The sequence below is a fragment of the Dermacentor albipictus genome, chromosome 4 (assembly GCF_038994185.2).
Source record: "Dermacentor albipictus isolate Rhodes 1998 colony chromosome 4, USDA_Dalb.pri_finalv2, whole genome shotgun sequence".
NCBI lineage: Eukaryota > Metazoa > Arthropoda > Arachnida > Ixodida > Ixodidae > Dermacentor > Dermacentor albipictus.
In genome coordinates, this window is record NC_091824.1 from 42,997,240 (window position 1) to 43,017,026 (window position 19,787).

The 19,787-nt window shown below is 47.1% G+C and overlaps 1 protein-coding gene across 3 annotated transcripts in view; it reads left to right on the forward strand.

Moving 5' to 3' along the window:
* The window catches only part of LOC135907165 (neuroligin 4-like), a 42,498-nt gene that overhangs the window by 11,666 nt on the left and 11,045 nt on the right, over window positions 1-19,787 (forward strand). Inside the window, exons 4-7 of one of the 3 annotated variants that reach the window (XM_065438834.1) lie at window positions 410-557; window positions 4,643-5,015; window positions 5,718-6,082; window positions 13,482-13,751. In XM_065438834.1, coding sequence (XP_065294906.1) covers window positions 410-557; window positions 4,643-5,015; window positions 5,718-6,082; window positions 13,482-13,751 — 1,156 coding nt within the window. Of the gene's footprint in view, window positions 1-409; window positions 558-4,642; window positions 5,016-5,717; window positions 6,083-13,417; window positions 13,752-19,787 lie in introns of all 3 variants that reach the window. The other 2 variants (XM_065438835.1, XM_065438836.1) reach the window with 2 other exon arrangements.

The window sequence follows — 19,787 nt, forward strand, 5'->3', positions numbered from 1 at the left end:
GCAGGCTTAACGCCTGATTCACCCCCGCCGTGGGTCGACCCGGCATTGCACTTAGCTGTAATAATAGAAACCTGAAAATTGTGTAATTTTTCTGGCGAGGTTGTGCACAACCTCCGGGATCGGCCCACGCAAGGGGGCGTTTATACTGGCCTTCGCGCATAGCATTCGCTGCCAGCGTTTCCCGGTAAACATTACGGTTACATAAGCTGCAGTTGCCGGGAAGCGTGAGTAGTAGTCGGGGATCTTTGAATGCTACTGCCTTCTATTCTTAAAGGCGAAGCTTAAGCGTTCTCCAGATTTTCTGTCTTCTGCCAGCTTGGGACAACGCTATTTTGCTGCCTTCTAAACTCACCTAAGTACCTGAATATGTTACATTGCTAATGTCCACCATCTCTCCACTTGTGCGCAGCACCTTTCTGGTGTCCACAGTTGCCTGCGTCGCAGTCATCGTGGCCTTAGTCCTGGCCTTGGTGGGCATCTTTCTTAGAATAAGGATGCCGGCCACTGAACATGGCTGCCCGCCGCCCAACAAGTCACTCGCAGAGGGCAACGTCATGGTGCGTCCAAGGCACGCGAATACCGCGCGCTTGAGTCTCTCACGACGCGCTCACAGAGACAGGAGACAACAGCGGCGTCACTGACTTCTCTTGTGTCACCTGACTCGGCAGCATTATATCCCAACACAATGTTTGCACAAGCACGCGTGATGGCCGCAGGATGGCGACGGGAATAAATTGAAGGCGCAGGATGGGTCAAAGATATATCCATATCCTGGTCCGGAATTCCGGGAATTCGCTGTGGATAATAATTTCACTTTCGCAAGATTTCGCTTCATTAACGGTGGATCGATGCGTCGGGTCTACCGGGGATAGCGTGCCTGAACCCTGAACAATGCAAAGAACCCTGTCGTAGTAAAGTGTCGAGTGTTCACTGTCGCCACACGCGTACGGGTATAGCCACGCGAAATGTCGGGAAAGTTCCCCGAAAGTGACCACCGAGAATACCGTCCGTGGGTATATGCAACCTTGAAATTTAGATTTCAGTCGGTACTATAATGTACACGGCTAACAAACTGTTGTATCTGCCGCATGCACAAACTGCATTGAAATCGCACAGTGCTGGCGTTTCGTAAATGTTTCCTGCCGATTCCAGAAACGTATTTCTATATTTTCCGCGGTGACTTGGTTGCTGACAGAGTTGAAGTGAGATTTACGATATGTGTGCAAAAAACTATAACGTAATTTTGAGTAACCTGTTACGAAAAGGTGAAATTGGTATTGGTGGTCAGCCACTAAATGTTTTCCAAGTGTTCATATATATGTTTGCCAAGAAATCACAGGGCACCCCGATCAGAAGAATATGTAGAGAATAATAAAAGTGGCTTGGCGCCCATGTGGTAGTCCCTCTCAAGTCGTGACCAGCAGCAAGCAATACTCTTGAAAAGTGTGAATAATTTCATTGTACCGGTACTAGCGTATGTGGCAGAGACTTGGAAAATAACAAAAGAACCTGGGAATCTAAGAACCACCAACGACCGACGGACCAAAATATCAAAGGCATACCACAACAGAACTAGAGGAAGACGGCGGGATGCATTCGAGAGCCAGAAGCCTCAAATATCCTAGTTGAAATCAAGACGAGCAACTGGAAATGGGCAGGCCTCGAAAGGTGTAGCGCGTAGTAACCAGTGGTGTGCTGGAGTAACCGCGGCAAGTCGAGGATAGCCAATCAGTACACGGTACGATTACGTATAGGTAGTTTACAGGCACAGCATGGTGTCAGCTGCAGTGTGCTGGGAGAGGCTGTCATCCTGCAGTGGACACATTGACGGTGATTATGATGACTGAATGGCCATGAATTTTTACGGTTGAAGTGGACCGCAGCGGCAGCGGGACGAAATAGGAGCACGGAAAAATTGGTGTACCACTTGTATTTTAGCGCACGGTGTTAAGAAGCCCAGCAGTGCAGCTTCCGTCTGCAGGGTCGATCCGAAACTTTTTTCGTTACGGTTCACTGAGAACGGTCCATTTTTGATGAACCTGCGCAGCGAAAAAAATGACGGCTACGACCGGTTCGAACCAGTTCAACGTGATTTGCTTAACGTAATGTTACGGTAATATTAGTAATAGTAATAGTAATAATAACAGCAATAATACTTACAGAAAAATAGCACGTGTGTTCTTCAAGCCGCGCGTAGTTACAAAATAATTATAATGATCCAACACTAACGCTTAAATCTATCTGAAGCGAAGCTTTCTTGAGGGAGAGAAAAAGACGAATTGATATTGAGCAAACTTAGAAGGCGCTCTAGCGTGCTATTCCCCTCAGGGAAAAGGAAATTGAGGAGAAAAGGTACTCAGGAGTAAGGATGAGTACATGCAGGCAGCAGGATGCGATTATATACAGGATCGTGATTGAAGGGCACGTTCGCTGCCTTGAACCTAGGCCTGCGTTAACTGAATATTCTAAGAAATCATTGATGGCTCTGTTGTTAGTTGGCTCTAACTGAGAGGTCAATTCCTGCCCTCCACAGTCGTAGTGGGAACAAGCAATGTTTGCTCCTCTGTCTCAGGTACATTGCACGCATCAGCCTGGCGAGTGCGTGCATCCGAGGCGGCGAAAATATTGTCGCGTTAATGTGGCACATAAGCTGTCCCTCTACGCGATGTGCAGAATACTGCATTAACGATGCTGCTAAATTTAAAATCACGAGAAGATATGTGTATTTACAAATAAGTCAACAATGCATGAAAAAAGGTCCATAGTTGGTTGCCTGCCTGAACAGAAAATGTTTGTTTATTTGGGAAAGTAATTGTAATGGTGCGGTTCGAGCAAAAATAACGATTTTTGTTCGCGTTTTGGTTCAGTTACGTTTCTGATGCTCTGCTTCCATCTCAGCCGACACGAGTTTAATCGACGCATACTGATTGTGATTATAGCAGCCACCTGTGTTATCATACAGCCACATTACAACGTGGGATCTTTCTCGGTCACTGTTCTGGTTTAGTTTGCATATCATTGCGTTTTCCTGTATTTATGTTAAAACCAACCTTTCCTTCCAGCACAGCCAAGGTCGCGCATGTACTTATTTCTTATAGCACAATGGGGCATAGGAAGTAAGGATTTTTCTTGTATGAGGCTCTTGTGAGTACATTTTCATGTTTTCGTATTTTTGATACCTCTTCATCTGCTATAATTAGTTTCGTGTGAAGGTTTGTTTTATTGTTTTATGTGTTTAATTCACAAGAAAGCCAGAGTGAGAACCAGTCCAAGTGGACCAGCCTCAGTCTGATTCTGGTGAGTGAGTCCGAGTGGGCCCTGCTGAGTACAGTTTTGGTGAGCCGGAGTCCTAGTTACACCGGCTGAGTAGAACTAAAGTGATTCTTAGCCGAGTGAGCCAGGCCGAGTAGAAATTTGATGACTGTGAGTCTGTGTGAGCACGGTTGAGTAAAACTTTGTTGAGTCGGAGTCCTAGTTAGCCCGGCTGAGTATAATTTTGGTGATATGTAGTCCTAGTTAGCCCTGAGTAGAACTAAAGTGAGTCTGAGCCGAGTGAGCCAGGCTAAGTAGAATTATGGTGACAATGAGTCCGAGTGAGCCCAGTTGAGTATAATTTTAGTGAGCCTGGGCCCGACTGAATCCTACTAAAAAAATCTTTGTCAGTGAGTTTGAGTGAGTTCCGTTCAATTTGCTGAGCTAAGCCGCTAAATAAACCTTACACGCATTCTCTAGCCTTTCATGAGCAAACTCCAGGCGTAGTGACAAAGGTTTCTTTTCTCGATGCGCAATCGCGTGTGACTAGCAAATAAAAAAAAACAACTAAACAGACACAACGTCAAAATACACGTACAGTGGACCATCTGTTCTCTCATCTTTTCACGACGCCACCATGACCTATAATCAAGCTGGCGTGTTTAAGCTCCGACGCAAACACAAAAGCCATGACTACGCAATAGCAACGAAGATATCTTAGTGACCTGTATTGCTCACTTAGTGTCAACAGTGTTATTACCCGTTGAAATTTAATTACTATTGCTTTGTCACCAGGGTTACAAGAGAAAGCTTTTACATCAGCGATTTACCAGTGGCTAGAAATTGAAACACTATTTCCCCTTCTGAAGCGCTTTGTTCATGCCGTAATGAAGCCACATGATACAGTCAGCTGTGTCCGTCCCCTCAGCTGGAATAGACTAGCGATGCTCTGTGGTGGCCTGCGACAGACCATTGGTGGTGTGCAGCATACTATACGTGTGGCCTCAGCAGAGTTAGTCAAGTAGTTCAACAGGGTTGCATAATCCTATACGAGTTAAATAAAACCCAATTTCGATGCCCCTTGGCGAGCCTGTAAGGACGGTGTCCTATGTACTGAACGGGGTCTAACGCTCTTCCCACCCCTTTACAACGTTTAACGGTATATGTTTTGCTCAAAGCATAGTGGAGATACAGAGTGCAGTCAAGACTGTAGAAACATCATTATATATATATATATATATATATATATATATATATATATATATATATATATATATATTGTTCCTTCAGACATGTCTGTATGTCGTACTTTATTTGCAGCTATGTAGAGCATTTTCAATGGCTACCGGTGAGTTGTTGGCCCGCCGTAAAGTTGCCGCCTGGCATGCAGGTTGAGACCAAAGGGGGCCGGCTAGTCGGCAGCAGGGTGACCGTGTACGGCGTGGCTGTGGCGCGCTTCCTGGGCATCCCATTCGCCCAGAGCACGGCGGGCATTCGTCGCTTCTCGTTGCCGCTGCCTCTGGGCACCCAAAACCCGTGCGAATTGCGGGAGTACCTCGAACCGCGTCCACCGTGCGCCCAGTGGAGCAACGGCAGCGTGTTCGGCTCCGAGGACTGCCTGCACGTGAACGTGTGGACGCCGGCTGCCGCAATCGGAGGCAGCGGTAGTAGCGGAGGACGTGCCTTGGTGGTGGCGGTCTCCGGAAAGTGGTTCGAAACGGGCTCCAACGACGACCCCGACTGGCCGATGCTGGCCGCAAAGGGTGAGTGGTCTGCCGGCCAAATTGTCAAAAAAAACATAATTAGGTGGCTTAAAGAGAAGCTGCTTGGATAACTTACGCTCGAAATGTCAGTCTTATCTGAACTTTCAGTCGTCCCATGTGAGCAGCCTTGGTCAGTATGAGAAAAACCCAGAAGCGCAAGACAGACGATGAAGGCACATAGACGTTGCGGGCATCAACTATGCGTGACCTCATCAATTTAACTACGTCTTCTCCAAGCTATAGTTAGTTGCATGTCCAGCAGTAAACGGTGACTGCAATGTGCTCTGAATAAGCGAAATACTCACCTCATCGAGCTTCGAGACATTTTTAGCAGGAAATGGCGCAAGCGCGCTAATACACTTCAAATCCATGACGTCATACTGGAGTACTATCACTGCAGTTTTACTACGTTATGGAGAATTCAAACTTTCGCTGTGTTTTCCTCAGCTAATAGCCAACTTTTTCTAACCAAATAATCTGAACCACTGTTTTGAAAGAACACTACGCAAGCGTTAACAGATTTACTGCTGTTCTCTGCGGTAACTTCCCAAAACATGATTCACCAACGGGCCAACACCCACACTCTTCCAAGTCTGGGACCCGCCAACATCATACTTGTCTGATAGCTAGATAACTAGCATTTTATGTTTGATAAATTGTTTTCACTTCTATTATGACATTTCTAAAAAAATTGCACATCAGCCTTACAGTATCACAAAGTGTCCCCTCGTCGAATCGTCACAAACACGACCAGCCAGCCGGCATGTCGTGCAGGAGACGTGGTGGTGGTGGCGCCCAACCACCGACAAGGCGTGCTGGGCTTTCTGCACCCGCCGTCTGTCGCCGGCCTGGACAAGGACGTCGCCGTTGATGACGTTGCGAGTGCAGTGCAGTGGGCGCGCGACCACGCGAAAGCCTTCGGCGCTGACCCGAACCAGCTCGTGCTTGTCGGTCGCGGAACGGGCAGCTACCTGCTCTCCGCTGCCGCTCGCAACATGGATAACAACGCTGTGCGCCGAGCGTTCTACCATGGCCCAGTCTACGGATCTTTGCTGCCCTTCGATACGGTGGGTTGGACCATTTGTCGTTGCGTATCTGATACCCCTGAATATGGCGATGATGATGATGATGGTGGTGGACGTGGAGTAGGTGGTGGCGGTGATGAATTCTCAATTCACAGTGAAGTTGCATGCGCGCTAGGTGTGGACGTGCCTTCATAAGACGGATATTACGGGGGGTATCGGGAAATGCTCACTAGTTTATAAGATAAACTATCAACTAATAATCATCGTCATCATCATTATTATCGTCACGAGCCTTTTGTTAGGTTCACTGCAGGATTCGGCATCTCCAGCGATCTCTTTGCATTTGCTGGTTCCAACGTACGCCTGCAAGTTTCCTCATTTTATCAGCCCCCCCCCCTCCCTAACTTTCTCCCGTCCTCGACTGCGCTTCCCTTTCCACTGCACCCACTCTGTAGCTCCACTTGTCCATTGGTTATCTCCCCTACGCATTATATGGCCTGCCCAGCCCAATTTTTTCTCCTAACGTTAACTGTAGAATATCGGTTTGCTCTCTTATCCACCACTACTCTCTTCCTGTCTCTTAACGCGACGACTAACACTTTTCGTTCCATCGCCCTTTACGTGGTCCTTTATTGTTCTCGAGCTTCTCTGTTAACTCGAAGTTGCTGCCCAATATATTAGTACACACGCGAATACAAATACAGGAACAGTCATCTAATATCATATCAAATGGCCCTGGCAGCTGTGCGTTCTTGCCCTGTTATTACAGAATTTTCTGCAATTCGGCTCACCACTTCGATATGATGCTGATGGTGGTGGTGTTGGTGGTGTTGGTGGTAGTGATGATGATGATGATGATGATGATGATGATGATGATGACGATGATCTGGCATCCTTTGAACGTGGAGGAAATAGCCACCTGGCTTTCTTGATATAATCAGGTTTTACTAAATATAGTGCTGTCAACAAGTTGCCTATCTCTCCTTTATTACTCTTTCCACATCAAAGTCTCTTTACATTGTATTTTTACATTGTTACCTGTGACTGTAATGACCCTTCTCTATTGATCTGTGCCCTGCTTTTTTACCATCAGTGCGTTTTGCGTCTTACGCCTATTGATTAACGCTCCCATCAGCTTTGAATCCCACCCCCGTTATCTACTGTATACCTTGGCATTACATAACGCGCTGAGTCGTTTACAGACTTCCACTGCAGCGGACAGTTGCCTCATCTTGTTTAGAATAATTGTACTGGTATGTCTTTGTCCTAATGCAGCCAGCCCATGGCTCGCATAGAAACGCACTGCTCTTTGTGTTATTGCACAGGCTTTTTCACCTGATTTCAAGCTTTTTTTTTTGCAAGTCTCCACACACTCTTTTATATCCATCCTTTGCACCTAATTTGCCGTCTCTGATTCTCTCGCTTTCATTTTGCTTCTTCCGGGCTGTCTAAGTGCACTGTTATGTACCTAGTATGTGGCTGCCAACATATTTAGCCTGTTCTTTTATTTTGTGTCTACGTTCTTGAGGTACAGGTATTTGTAAACTTTAGCCGCCCATTTTTTTCGACGGTGTCCCTCAGTCTTAATTTACAATTAATTTTGCTCTGTAATTCTGTGGTTTCAAATGAAGCCCAACCCATGTCATATTGGACTGCCTCATTTGGGGCTTTGGGGTTTCAATCTGAGCCCTCAATGCTAATGGGCCCACCGACATTTCCAACCCTGACAATACTTTTGATCTCGGGCACCGAATAGTATTTGCGAACGATAACGCTATAAGCCTATCACTATTACTCTTTTTCAAGTTCCACGTACCACTTCATATTTATTGTAAGCCCAATATACCATTCCCCTTCACGCTCACATTTTCTTGAAGGATGATTGAGTAGGTCTTTCGTATGTTGCTTAACCGAGGGTATGACTTGCTGTCGAATTGATACCACGTCATTACTCGCCTCTTTTTTTAATTTTATGATTCCCGAATTATTTGTGCCAAAATTAAGGCCTTGATAGGTCGCGTCATAGCCGCACCTTATTCGCAAGTCTCAGGTAATTCCCTGCATTGTCCGCTAGTAGCACTATATCAACCACATATATCATTCCAGCTACCATCTATTGCACCGTCTACATGCTAAGGTTGTGAGATAAATTAAATCATAATTCGTTGTTTTCCAGTCGACTTTCTTTTTTCTTAACCGAAAGCGTGAATAACAATGGACACAGATGGCAGCCATGCTTCCGACCACGGTGATTTTCTACTATTTCTATGCATTTCCGGCCATCCCATGCAATTTGTAGTTGGTTCTCCTTATATATCTCCCTAAGCCGTTTCACGAAATCCCATCTGTGCCCTCGTGCTTGATAATGTTCCATAACGATTATCTGCCTACGTTGTCGTAAGCTCCTCCAATAAATATAAACCCTATTCAAAGTGCACAGCAGCGCCGTCACTCGGCAGAGATGGCCGTTGCTCTTGAAACACAGTTCACAGCGATTCTCCAACGAAACTATTTAGCCAAGTTCCCTAGGAGTCCACTAGAATGCACTGGTGCCACGTGGTGCTTCTCGAGCATCTCCTTGTCGTAGTTGTCGCCGATGACCGATATTGAAGCGCGCTGTCTTCTTCTCTCGAAAAGTGTTGCTGTCTTTAAGTCTTTAGGTGGCTGATAGAAGATGTTACTTCGTTTACCTTCTGTCTTCAGAAGGTAAACGAAGTAACAAATCAAGTCCCCCCCCTCCTTTTTCCCTACAAGCAAGGAGCATATTTAAAATACCATGCAGAGAATAACTACAAAGACAGTAGTTATCTAGAAAGACGAGCTATCTCCGTGTACATCCTGACTGAAACTCATCTACAAGATGGGTAAGAGCTGCCTCTTATTGACAATATTTTGTAGGAAAGAGGTACGAAAATGATGATTAGGTAAAAGAAAAACATAGGCGCATGAATCCTCTTTAGGTGAACCAAACCGAGAGCTCGGCGAAAACTCCTCTTGTCGAAGATAATCATGACAAAGAAAAGTGGATGCTGACCACGCACTAACACTTAAGAATAAAACAAACGAGAGGTTGGTTTTCTTTTGAAGTTGTATTTCAGGGTGGGTGCATACTTTTATTTGCCTTCATTAGGTGAGGTTCACGTGGTGGGGCACAAGGTAAGAAAGACAAAGGGTTTTCATGGATGAGCGGCACGTTGGAGATAAAAAGTCGTTGCCATGAACATGCAGTGATAGCAAAGAGGAAATAAAGGATTGATAGACCCACAATATAAGTTAGTAATATAAATTATTCAAGGAAATCTGAATAACTCACAATATTATAAAGTGTGAGTGCGCACATGAAGGTGAACCGACGGAACCAAATTTGGTTAGACAGTCACATGAAGCCAACGGACAATCGAGACAAAAAAAGAATCGGTTTAAGTTAAATGGAAATGAAAATGCACAAAATAACTTGCTGCAGGTGGGATCTAAATCCGTGTTTTCTCACTGCACGTACGTTGCTCTTGCCAATAGAGCTACCACGGTGCTGTTTTCACATCCACTTTCTTTATTCTTAGAACGAAGGTTGTATTAAAGCTATATATGTGACTCTAAGGGTGGAGTATAGCTGACTGTCACATATACGACGCTTTTATTTAGAGCACATGTACTTTATGTACTGCCAACTCTGCCTTTTCCAGAGGGGTAGCTAGTAGCACTAGAATACTTGAACTCTACTTGGTGTCGTCTTCCTTCTGTCCTTGTTCATTGGCGCTAAATGCGCTTTCCAAGTCATTTTACCAACACGCCTAATAAATGGCAAACTTCAACTCTATTCTGTGTTAAAGGAGTAACTGCAGTACTGCTAATTTTACTCCGTTGTAGCTGGTTAGAGTAAATTCAGTGGTGCTGATTTTTTACTGCATCTTGTTGAGGCAGTTTTGCCCCTGTTTATAAAAGAAATTATTTGCTGAAAGCTTGATTCAGAAAATGCAAATGCAGGTATTTTCAGCCCTAAAGAATTGCCTTTCGACGTCCCAGCAGTCATTCCAGACTCCCTAGTGAATTGTGCATATGTCAAAAGCTACGTAAAGCTTTCACATTTATGAGGGGGCCTTTCAGGCTTTTGACGTACGTAGACTGGGCATGCATTCTTCGGGATCCTGGAATGCGCACTGCCACATATGTAGGCATAGTACAATTCTTTAGGATCGGACATCCTCGCCCTGTCGATTTCTGAAACTTCTGAACGCTTTTAGATATTACAAGAGAAGAGGGGGGAATACGCATCGATCTCACAAATCCTGCAAAAAGGTACTTCAAATGGGGAAAAAGAAACCGCATATAATTATTTAAATCGGCTAAATATAACATTATTATAAAAACAATATCACATAAGAAAATACTTTATTTTATTGAACTCGGATCACGTTATGGTAAGGAACAAACTCACAGTACAAGCTGCACAACAAGTTAAGCCGCGAGCAATTCCAGACGCTTTCGGGCAACAAAACATTAGCTTCAATCTGCTGGTACTTCTCACGCGAAAACAGTGGCTGGATACGTTCACGACTGTTCAGAAACCTGCAAAAGGGTTGATATTGACAAAGTTTGCGAAGTGATGGTTCATTTTTCGATCCCACAATTTAGAACGAGAAACAGAAGAGTGCCGTAGCAAAGTTAGATTTTATGAGAAATAAAACCAAGAGATGAGTCAGTAAATTGTTCACCAAAATTTATTATATTATGGAATTTCGTTTAATGCAGTACTAACTAATGAAAAGCAGAGAATATGTTAAATAAACTACAAATAGTGTAAAAGCCAGATATTCAGCCGGAAGAAGTGGTTTCACAAGAATGACGACGACAGTGCGTCGCTCGAACGATGTCTCGGCCCTCCTATATTCGGGAATTTCTTAAGATGACCATATTTACGAGAGCTTTTCAGTGATATGCGCGCAGTTGGTGCGCCGTATAACACGAAGTGACGCTCAAGGTGCAACATATAAGTGCGTGTTTGCGAGCCACAGTATCGATATCATTGTAACCCATAGCGGCACGCTTTTAATCTATCGTGCAATCATGAAAAAAGTCCCTTACCACGGTGTTCTTTCTCTTTTGACGCTTTTTCTCTTCTTTAAAAGATACGAAATAAAGAAACGCTTTCCTTTGCTCAATGATGCAATGACAGTAAACCAAGGAACTTTCCAGTCGCTTCACTGCAGGTCAAGTTTACTCCGTCTGAGGAACGTGGACTTGAGATGTGGGGGGCCATTGAGTTTTTTGCAGCAAATGCTGTGCTATCTCTGCTCTACTGTTACAAAAACAGTAAACACATTTCTTGCGGAGCAGATTCTGCGGTTACCCTGCCCTGATTCCTTTATTTCTTATGTGAAACGTCATTCCGTTCGGTCAGCAGAGGGTTCGCTTGCTAAAACTACATGCAACGAAAACATGTTATACCACTTCTGCATGTGTAACAGTACTGAACACGCGCCTTAACTTGGCTTCGTTGCGTAGAAGAACAAAGCCTTTACTCGATCGTGCATGTGTCACGTGCGCAGATGGCGCCGTCGTCGCTCCACACAAGAAGTAGCCGGAGCTAACTTTAACTTCGCGAACGGCATTAAAATAGGCTTAACTCGGCGGTATACGTTTGTCGATTTCAGCAGAAGTGGTCGCGCCTGAGATAGCTCACTATGCCATAGTATGTATATGTCATCGAACTCACGCTGATGCTCACTAGGAGTTACGAGGCCTACAAGGGGGAGGTAGGGAGTGCTAGGTATCATGTGCGTGCTGTATCTAGTCCTGACAGTGTTAGCCAGTGATAGAACCAACGACAGTAATGGCGGATGTAGAGCATATAATTTCATGGCAGAGAAGCAGCTTGGATCTCGCGTGTCTGGCCTGCCGTAGTGGTGGACATTACTCTCGAGCGATTGAACTCGGGTGTCATTTTTTACAGGCGACGGCTTTTCCAAGCAACCTGGGGTCACCATGTTGTGGGAGTCTTTAGCTTCGGGTCAAGAGTGCCAAGGGCGTAAGAAATTCCCAGCACTTCCACCCGCATGTCACTAGAGGAAACACCAGAAAATTTCACTGGTAGCAAACGGCAGCTTCACTGTAGTGGCAAGAAACAACTGTCATTCGCGTCGTCTTCTATACGAAATAATTTCCAAAATGGACCCCCGTTGTGAGGGTAGCGACTAGGCGTTAATCATGAGTAAAGCACGCGTGGCAACGTAAGAAGACGCAGAAGCCACAGCGAGTAATCTGGCACAATTTTAATAACTCTGCTAAGTTCCTGACTGGTTTGTGCGTCCGCTGGCGTAACATTAGTGGGGCTGGAGATACAAATGTTGGCCACACCGACATGTGGCTCATTTCCCGAGAGAAAGTGCACAGGAACGGGCAGATTCATTTGATCGTGCACAGAATCTCGTAGCAAAACTACAATTAGCTTCGGTTAACTTGTCTCGCACAGCTTAACCTTAAAGCTTTAAGGACAATTGAGTCAATGTGTATAATTGAGTCAATACTGTGTTCAGTCGATAGCGCGGTGCTTGGCTCTATTGAAATCTAAGGCCACTGAGTGATGTAGTCCGCATCTTGTCTGAACGTTGTCTACATCACTGCGCAGTAAGTAACACAAGGAGCCAATAAGACGAGCGATGGAATAGTTACAATGTAGAATCCAAAAGTGAAGGGTCAACTCCTTGACAAAAACACTCGCCTGAAATTATGGTGAGGGCTATACACCTATTGCTGTGTACCAGGTCGCTGGTTTCACTTCAACCTACATCAGTCAACTCCAATGATAGCGGTGTTCAATGATAGCGGCTGCGTTCATTCTGAAGACTCGGGCTGGTGTAAATTATTCCTCACGCTGGCCTACGGCACCTATCATAAACGTGGAATCAATTATATCAATCGAACCAAGAACAAGTCTCCTCCCATTTGGTCCTTCTGAACGCAGTCCCTTGCTTGCATGCTACATAACCAGACTATAGTTACTCATTGAGCTCTGGTAAAGTATAACATAGACGCTTCACAAACCTTTCTGCCTTTTCATTGTTGTTTTGAGAAGCGCGCTTTAGCGCTTAAACTACACGGAAAAGGATGCAAATAACAAACTTCGGGCTGCAGAAGTACCAACTTAAAACACCCGAAATTCAAATAGTTGAAGATTGCGCTTCAGATGTATTGCTTGTTTTCGGCTGCTAAGATCCTTAAGATAGCTCAGGCACTGTTGAAGCGACAGCGCTGTCATTGCTTTGGAGGTCTCGTTTGACGTCGATGTTATATCGCCCGTTCATTATCACCGGCGTCGAGAGCACCAAATCACCGAATTAATCAATCAGTCTCGGCGCTATACGAAACTCTCATTTCCAGGCATCGGTGCCAGGTGCACGAAGTATCGCGCCGGCATTTCCCAACGAGAGCGACGCGCACGCAGGCGGTGCCGTACCTCAGCCTGGCGCTGGCCTTGCACTGCAGCGGCACGGACCAGTCGGCGTGGGTGTCCTGCTTTCGCGCCGCACCCGTCGACAAGCTGCTGCAGGTCGCGCACGGGTCGTCCCACCACTGGCCCTTGCCGTTCGCGCCGTACGTCAACGTCGAGCTGCTGCTGGCAACGCCGGTAGCCACGCCGCGCACCGTCGTAGCCGGAGCGGACGCGGCCGACGACAAGGCGCTCTTCGCGGAGCGCATCCTGCCACTCGCACAGGTATGCACCTCTCGAAACAGGCGTGAGTGGGAACCACGCGATCGGTCGTATAGAGACTGGCACAAACGGCGAGGCGTGCAACAGGACGCCCAGGCCTCTCTCTGTCGAGGAGGAGTACCCCGGGTAGTTTCTCGAAGTCTTTCAACACGTCGACTACAGTGTAATCAATCGCATCACCGCACACGTCGTCCGACAGACGGGACGGTTATGAAGCACGCGATTTCGACACTTAAAAGCAAGATACCGGTGGTTCGACAAGCGGCGTCCGGTGCGAGTTGCGAAGACTCTGGAAGGTGGCAGCTTAAGCTTTTTTGGAAGGAGTCGGAATGGGATAGAAGCTGCTGTAAACCTGCTCGATGCAGTTCATGGGACAGCGTGGGTCACATGTGAAACTGCACGCGTCCTCCTCGCGATGCGTTGCCTGCCTAGAAAGTCAGCTGGAAAGCCTTTTGTAGACGGTTAGAAAGCATCTCGATCTGTAGGCAATGCGGCCGCGAACGGGCAAGTAAAATTTTTCGCTCTATGCAGCTGCGAACACAGTTTTTCGTAAGGGATCAGATGGTTTCGCCTTGGGTTGCTAAAAGAAGGGCGAAAATTGACACACCTACACAAAGCAGACTGTTCAATTAGGCCTTCAAATTGCGCCTATATGCATTACACCTAATTACAGTACATGTACAGAACCGCATCCCAACAAGTGAAATAACAGAAAAGAAGCACATCTTTTTTTTTTCTACTCATTGTTTAAAATCACAAGACGCTTTCTGGCGGGATACGGGAAGGACGTGTACGTGCTTCCGTGTCAGTATTCATGACATAAAGGCATCTCGTGACCGAAAATGTCCTTGCCTGGTGTATTTCTTGTAAAGGCCATGAAAGGTGGATAAGGCTGATTAGATAAGGCGGATAAGACCACGAAAGGTTGAGCATGTGAACATTGTCGCGTACTTATAATCGTGTAAGTAGGGGAAGAGCACGAAAAAAATTCGCCGACGAGGTATGAAAAATGCGTAAAATACATACAACTGGGTATGTATCCATGGGGCCGTATCCATGAGGCCGGTATCCATGGGGCCAGTGGGTATGTGCCCAGGAGCCAACGGTCATCTACCGTTCTTCAGTGAGCCTTTTTTTACGTAAAATTGGGTCACTGCAAGTATTACGGCTACACCACACCTATACACGGTGACATTCACGTAATGCGATTTTTCTTGCAGATGAGGGTCGGCGTCGATATTGCGGTTTTTTTAAGCTCTCAAAAAGCGCGTCCTTGCTGCATATGACCTTCAACATGGCGCCTGTGCTCTTTAAGGGCTTTACATGGGAGATATTGAGCTAACAGTCTTTCGCTGCTACCGAAGCGGTTTACGATGGCTCGCTGATTTTCTCGTTGATCATACAAGGACGAGGTACTTGACAAGAAGACTGCGAAAATTGCCAGTATCACTGCCGTGGTCGTGAGAGATAACATGTAGGTTTACGCGCGTATTATTCGGCTCCAACGACCGTGCAGCGTGGACGTTATCCACACGTATGGTTGGGTAGGCTCCTGACGCCACAAACGCAGCAGCGCGACTGTTAAATTTGTACGCATGCTGCTCTCCGCCAGCTACATTCGAGAACCTCCACAACGAACACCTCTATAACGGAAAGACCTGTGCCACGAAGGAATAGCTATGTCCCTGTTCTTGAGTGAGCGGTGCGCTGCGTGACCTTTGCAATGAAGTGACCTTTATAGCGAAGGATTTCGGAGGCCCCAAGCACTTTGTTATTAAGGCGTTCGACAGTGTTAATCTTTTTTTTACACGGCTGGCACATATACGTCGCGTCCCCCACAGCACGAGCTAGAGCACTTGTGTGCGCTCAAGCTTCCATTCGGCCACCAGACGTAATGACTTTCTTCCTTGCGTCACAAGCGAGAGCGTGTCAGTTTGGCTCATTCTCGCCTCGGGACAGCTAACGCTTTTGGGCGCTGTGTAAAACTGCAACCCCGCCGTCGGCGTCGGCTGCCCTCACTCCCCAGTCATTTCCTTATAGCAGAATGCTACGATGTCGCTGCGAGACATTGTACTGCCTTCGGGTTCGGACTAGGTCGCACCGTTTCTTTCAGGAGTAAAAAAATTGCCGGCGAATACGATACTCCCTAATGGAAAAGATATACGTGTTTTCATTCCGCGAAATAGTGGCCGGCGCGGAAAATCTGTCTCGTTGCGGCACATTGCAAACGGAGTGAAGTGCGGCACGTCTGCCACGCTAATCGGGAGATCGCGAGAGGCAGCGCGTGGGTGCGCGCCTGAGCGCGATTCAGATCAGTCGCTGCAGACAGACCCCAACTCATGCAGCGCTTTGTTTCACGATATGGCACCGGTGAACGCACTCTCCACATGCCGATGGTGAAGAGACGACGGCGCGCTATTCTGGCGCCGTTTTGTGGCGGTCGTCGCCGCACAGCCCGTCTTGCGCGGCACTACGCTTTTCTTCTCACGCTTTCGCCATGTCCTCCTCCTCGGCTTTCCACCTCGTGGTTCCGCTGCACCCTCATCTTGCGCTTTCTTCAGTGAGCTGTCTCCGCTGTCGCAGCCTTTCACGCAACACTGCGCTCCGCTTTCGTCTTCGATCCTTAGCTGTGCTCGTTGGCTCGGTTACGCCGACGCTTAACGCAGGAACTGGCGCCCAAGAGCTGCGTTATAAAATTAGGCACACAAATAAAAGGAGCCTTACGTCTCCCCTTTTTTGTTTCTTGAGCTGCTTCGCCGATCGGACATGTGCGGGTAAGTTGTCGTTCTCTGTCCATTGTAATTATTGTATCTTTGCAATGCTTCATCATTCTTAATGTCTTAGAAACTAGCTATAATCTTCAGACATAGTCCATTTTACGCAGCTTTCCGCGACGAGGGCCGCCGGTGGTAGCAAGTGTGAACGCACCGGTGCGCTTGCATTCGCCGTTGATGCGCAGCAAAAGTCATGTGCCGGACGCAACTAGAGTTGAGAAGCGCGAGGAAGGCAAATATGCCCTAAAAGGAAGACCGATGCCCTGAATAGATGACAAAATAGCGGCTACAATCCTCTTTGTTCGCCTTCATAGCCCAAGCTCCGTAGTCGTTACAGCAGCAGAGGTGACGACAGGAAAAATTGCCATGGGAGACGAAACTCTTACGTATGAACGGCTCCTTTATTAATGTTAGAACTACTAGACCATAGCAAAGTAGCGCCGGAAATGTGCAGTGCTCATTGACTGACACGCTTTACTTGGAGCGCGCGGCTGAAACGGCCTTTTATTTTTTTACCTTTTTTTGCGCCACACGCGAGCTTAAGGGCATCACCGTGGGACCAAATGCAGTCTCAATGCGTCAAGAAGGTTCTCGCTTTCACTCGATGCATCAGCTCGATGTTCCCAGCGCTTACAGGCGGTGCAAAAATTATTGCCCGAAGAAGACCGGCAAGCGGTTATGATACTCCGGTCTCTCATGAGTACTTTTCGAATGTTCTTGAATAATCTGCACACTCTGGCGTTTTGGAGTGGAGCCACCCTCTACAGAGGTTACTGCGACGTGGCCAGCACTTCGAGACAAGCGCCAGCAACCATGCGCTTTGGGTATCGCGCTTCAACTGTTTAGCCCTCTCTGTTGCCTACAGACCGCGCGTATCCAGGCCTTCCGCCGTTCCGTTTGCTGAGGCTGAGATGAAAAGCGATTGAAGTGAATGGCCTAACCAGCTTGAGTCATGTTTCAGTAACTGTTCGAGCACCCAAAAACGCAACATGCTTGATCAGATTTGGTGTAACGCGGTACTTAGACAACGCAAAACACCCAAAAACGACGGAACCTATTAGGTCAACGTAGCAGGCGGCAGCGCCTGCTGAACCCAGCCCGGTCGTCACGTGCCAGTCCATTCGTTGCGCCGCCGCATGAAGGCGCCACCGGTCCAAACTCATCCCGCGCCCGGTGCCTATACACCAGAACACCGTGAATTCAAAGGGCGCCGCCATATTGATGAGCGCCGGTCGCGCCATCTATCCCAAGCGCCGCGAAGTAGCAGGCCTGGGCTGCCACGCCGGGAGATGCGACCCGGCGCGAAAGCGAAACTTGGGCTTTTTAGTTGGGCGGAAGGCGTGTTTCACGTTTTTTCTAACCTGTCATTTTCGCTGTCTGGATTCAATCAAACTTCAAGACCTCGTGCAAGTCCACAATGGACACACTGAGTGCTGTGCAGACTGCAGAAGCGAATACATCGGGTAGGTACGCTATTAGGTTTGTACAAACCGCGCGCTATATTCTAGAACACCTGTGAGCTTTTTGGCACGTAACCTGTGAAGGAATTTACAGCACTGTGTTGGTGCCATATATTATTAAAGCACGCAGAACACTGTCATCTGCACTTTCAGTTTGGTCTTGTTTGTAATGGTCTCTACTGGTTTGGCCGCGCTTGGCAACCAACTGGCGAGGTCGTTTCACTGCCTGGTTAGCAGACGCCTGCCCTTCACCACCTGCACACTGAAAACAAAATAGATGTTATAGTAAGAAGGGCTGTAGTTCTTTACCATGCCATCACTTTTGCGAAGATATAAAGTCCTCTCAAAATGAAATAGAAAATACACCAGGCCAAGTGTATCGTGCAACCACTTAAGAGTACAACATTCAGAACAAAAGCCTACAGCACTCGAACAAGCAGCATATGATGCTAAACCTGCACTCATTGGAAAATGAGGTACTACAGTAGTTATAATGTTCAACTACATGTGCAGTCAAAGCCCGTATAACAGGGCGAGCATGACAGATGCAGGTGTTTTACAGTTGCACAAACCATGACAGGGCACGTAAAATTACCATCCCTACTTAAAGCTGCATCATCAGGACCCCATTGGTACAAGACAACAACCGCGCCTGCATTCCAAGAAATTAGTCCCACCAACTGCAGCTACCTGGTACCAGACCTGTTTCACTTGTGCGAGGCCATCGGATTGTTGGCGCTCCCTTAGAAAAGAAAACAGTAAAAAAAAAACTAGTGAGAACGATCAAAATTTTGTTACAAAATACAAGAATAATTAAGCACCTTATTTTCCTCGCCATATGAACGGAAATAATTTGCGCTTTGCCCCGCATAACAGCCCGCACGCAGTTTAGAGCTCAGGAGGCTCAAATGAATTCGTTACGAATGACACCTGCAACACCAGCTCGTAAAGGTAGGTGCGCTGCAAGAACACTTTCGGCGACGAGTCGTCGTCGTTTACGTTTTTGTGGACGCATGCTACGTGACGAGCAGACTTCGGTTTACTTTCATTAGCAATAACGCTCACCAGCAAGGCCTACAACTTGTCGTTCACGCTTAATGGTCATTCCGTGCACCAGCTCCAAGTATCGCTAACCGCAAACTCAACTGTTCCGCTTAACCGTCGGGAGCTCTGCCTGAATGAAAACACGAAAAGGCTTGCCTTTTTGTCATAGCCAAGGCGAAGCACCGGCGCGGGATTCTGCTCTGTAGGCTTGTTGCCCAGAAAGTGCTCGGAGCAAACCTGCGTATTACGTTTGTAGGGCGCAAAGTTGAACGTGCACCAAAATATACACAGATCGAATACTCTCTCGTGCATTTTCACTGGGTTGGTAGTTCTTCCTATTCAATGCAGCTATCCACCGGTGGCGCAGCTTGGCATTCTTCGTTGCGGATGGAAATCGGCGCAGGCTGAAAACACCGCACCGGCACGATTCCCTACGTGTGTTGTGCTCTTCGCAAACAGCGCTAAGCAACCTGCTCCTTTCCCGCTGGTTGTTTTGGCACCCAAACACGACGCAATGATGCCCAGATGACTTCTTCTACTTTGGATCCGTGTGAACGGGCACATTTCCGCACTTTGGAGCCCTAGAGCTGGCGCTTGCCATGTCTACTGGTCGCCGGCGAACACACTTTGGCAGCCCAGTACAAAATAGCGCCGGTCGACCGGGCAACCCGGGTGCGAGAGTATGCGTTCGGTTAGTCTGGGTGCGAGACTAGCGTGCTCTTGTCTATAGGATAGGCGAATATTCGAAGTTTCGAAAATGA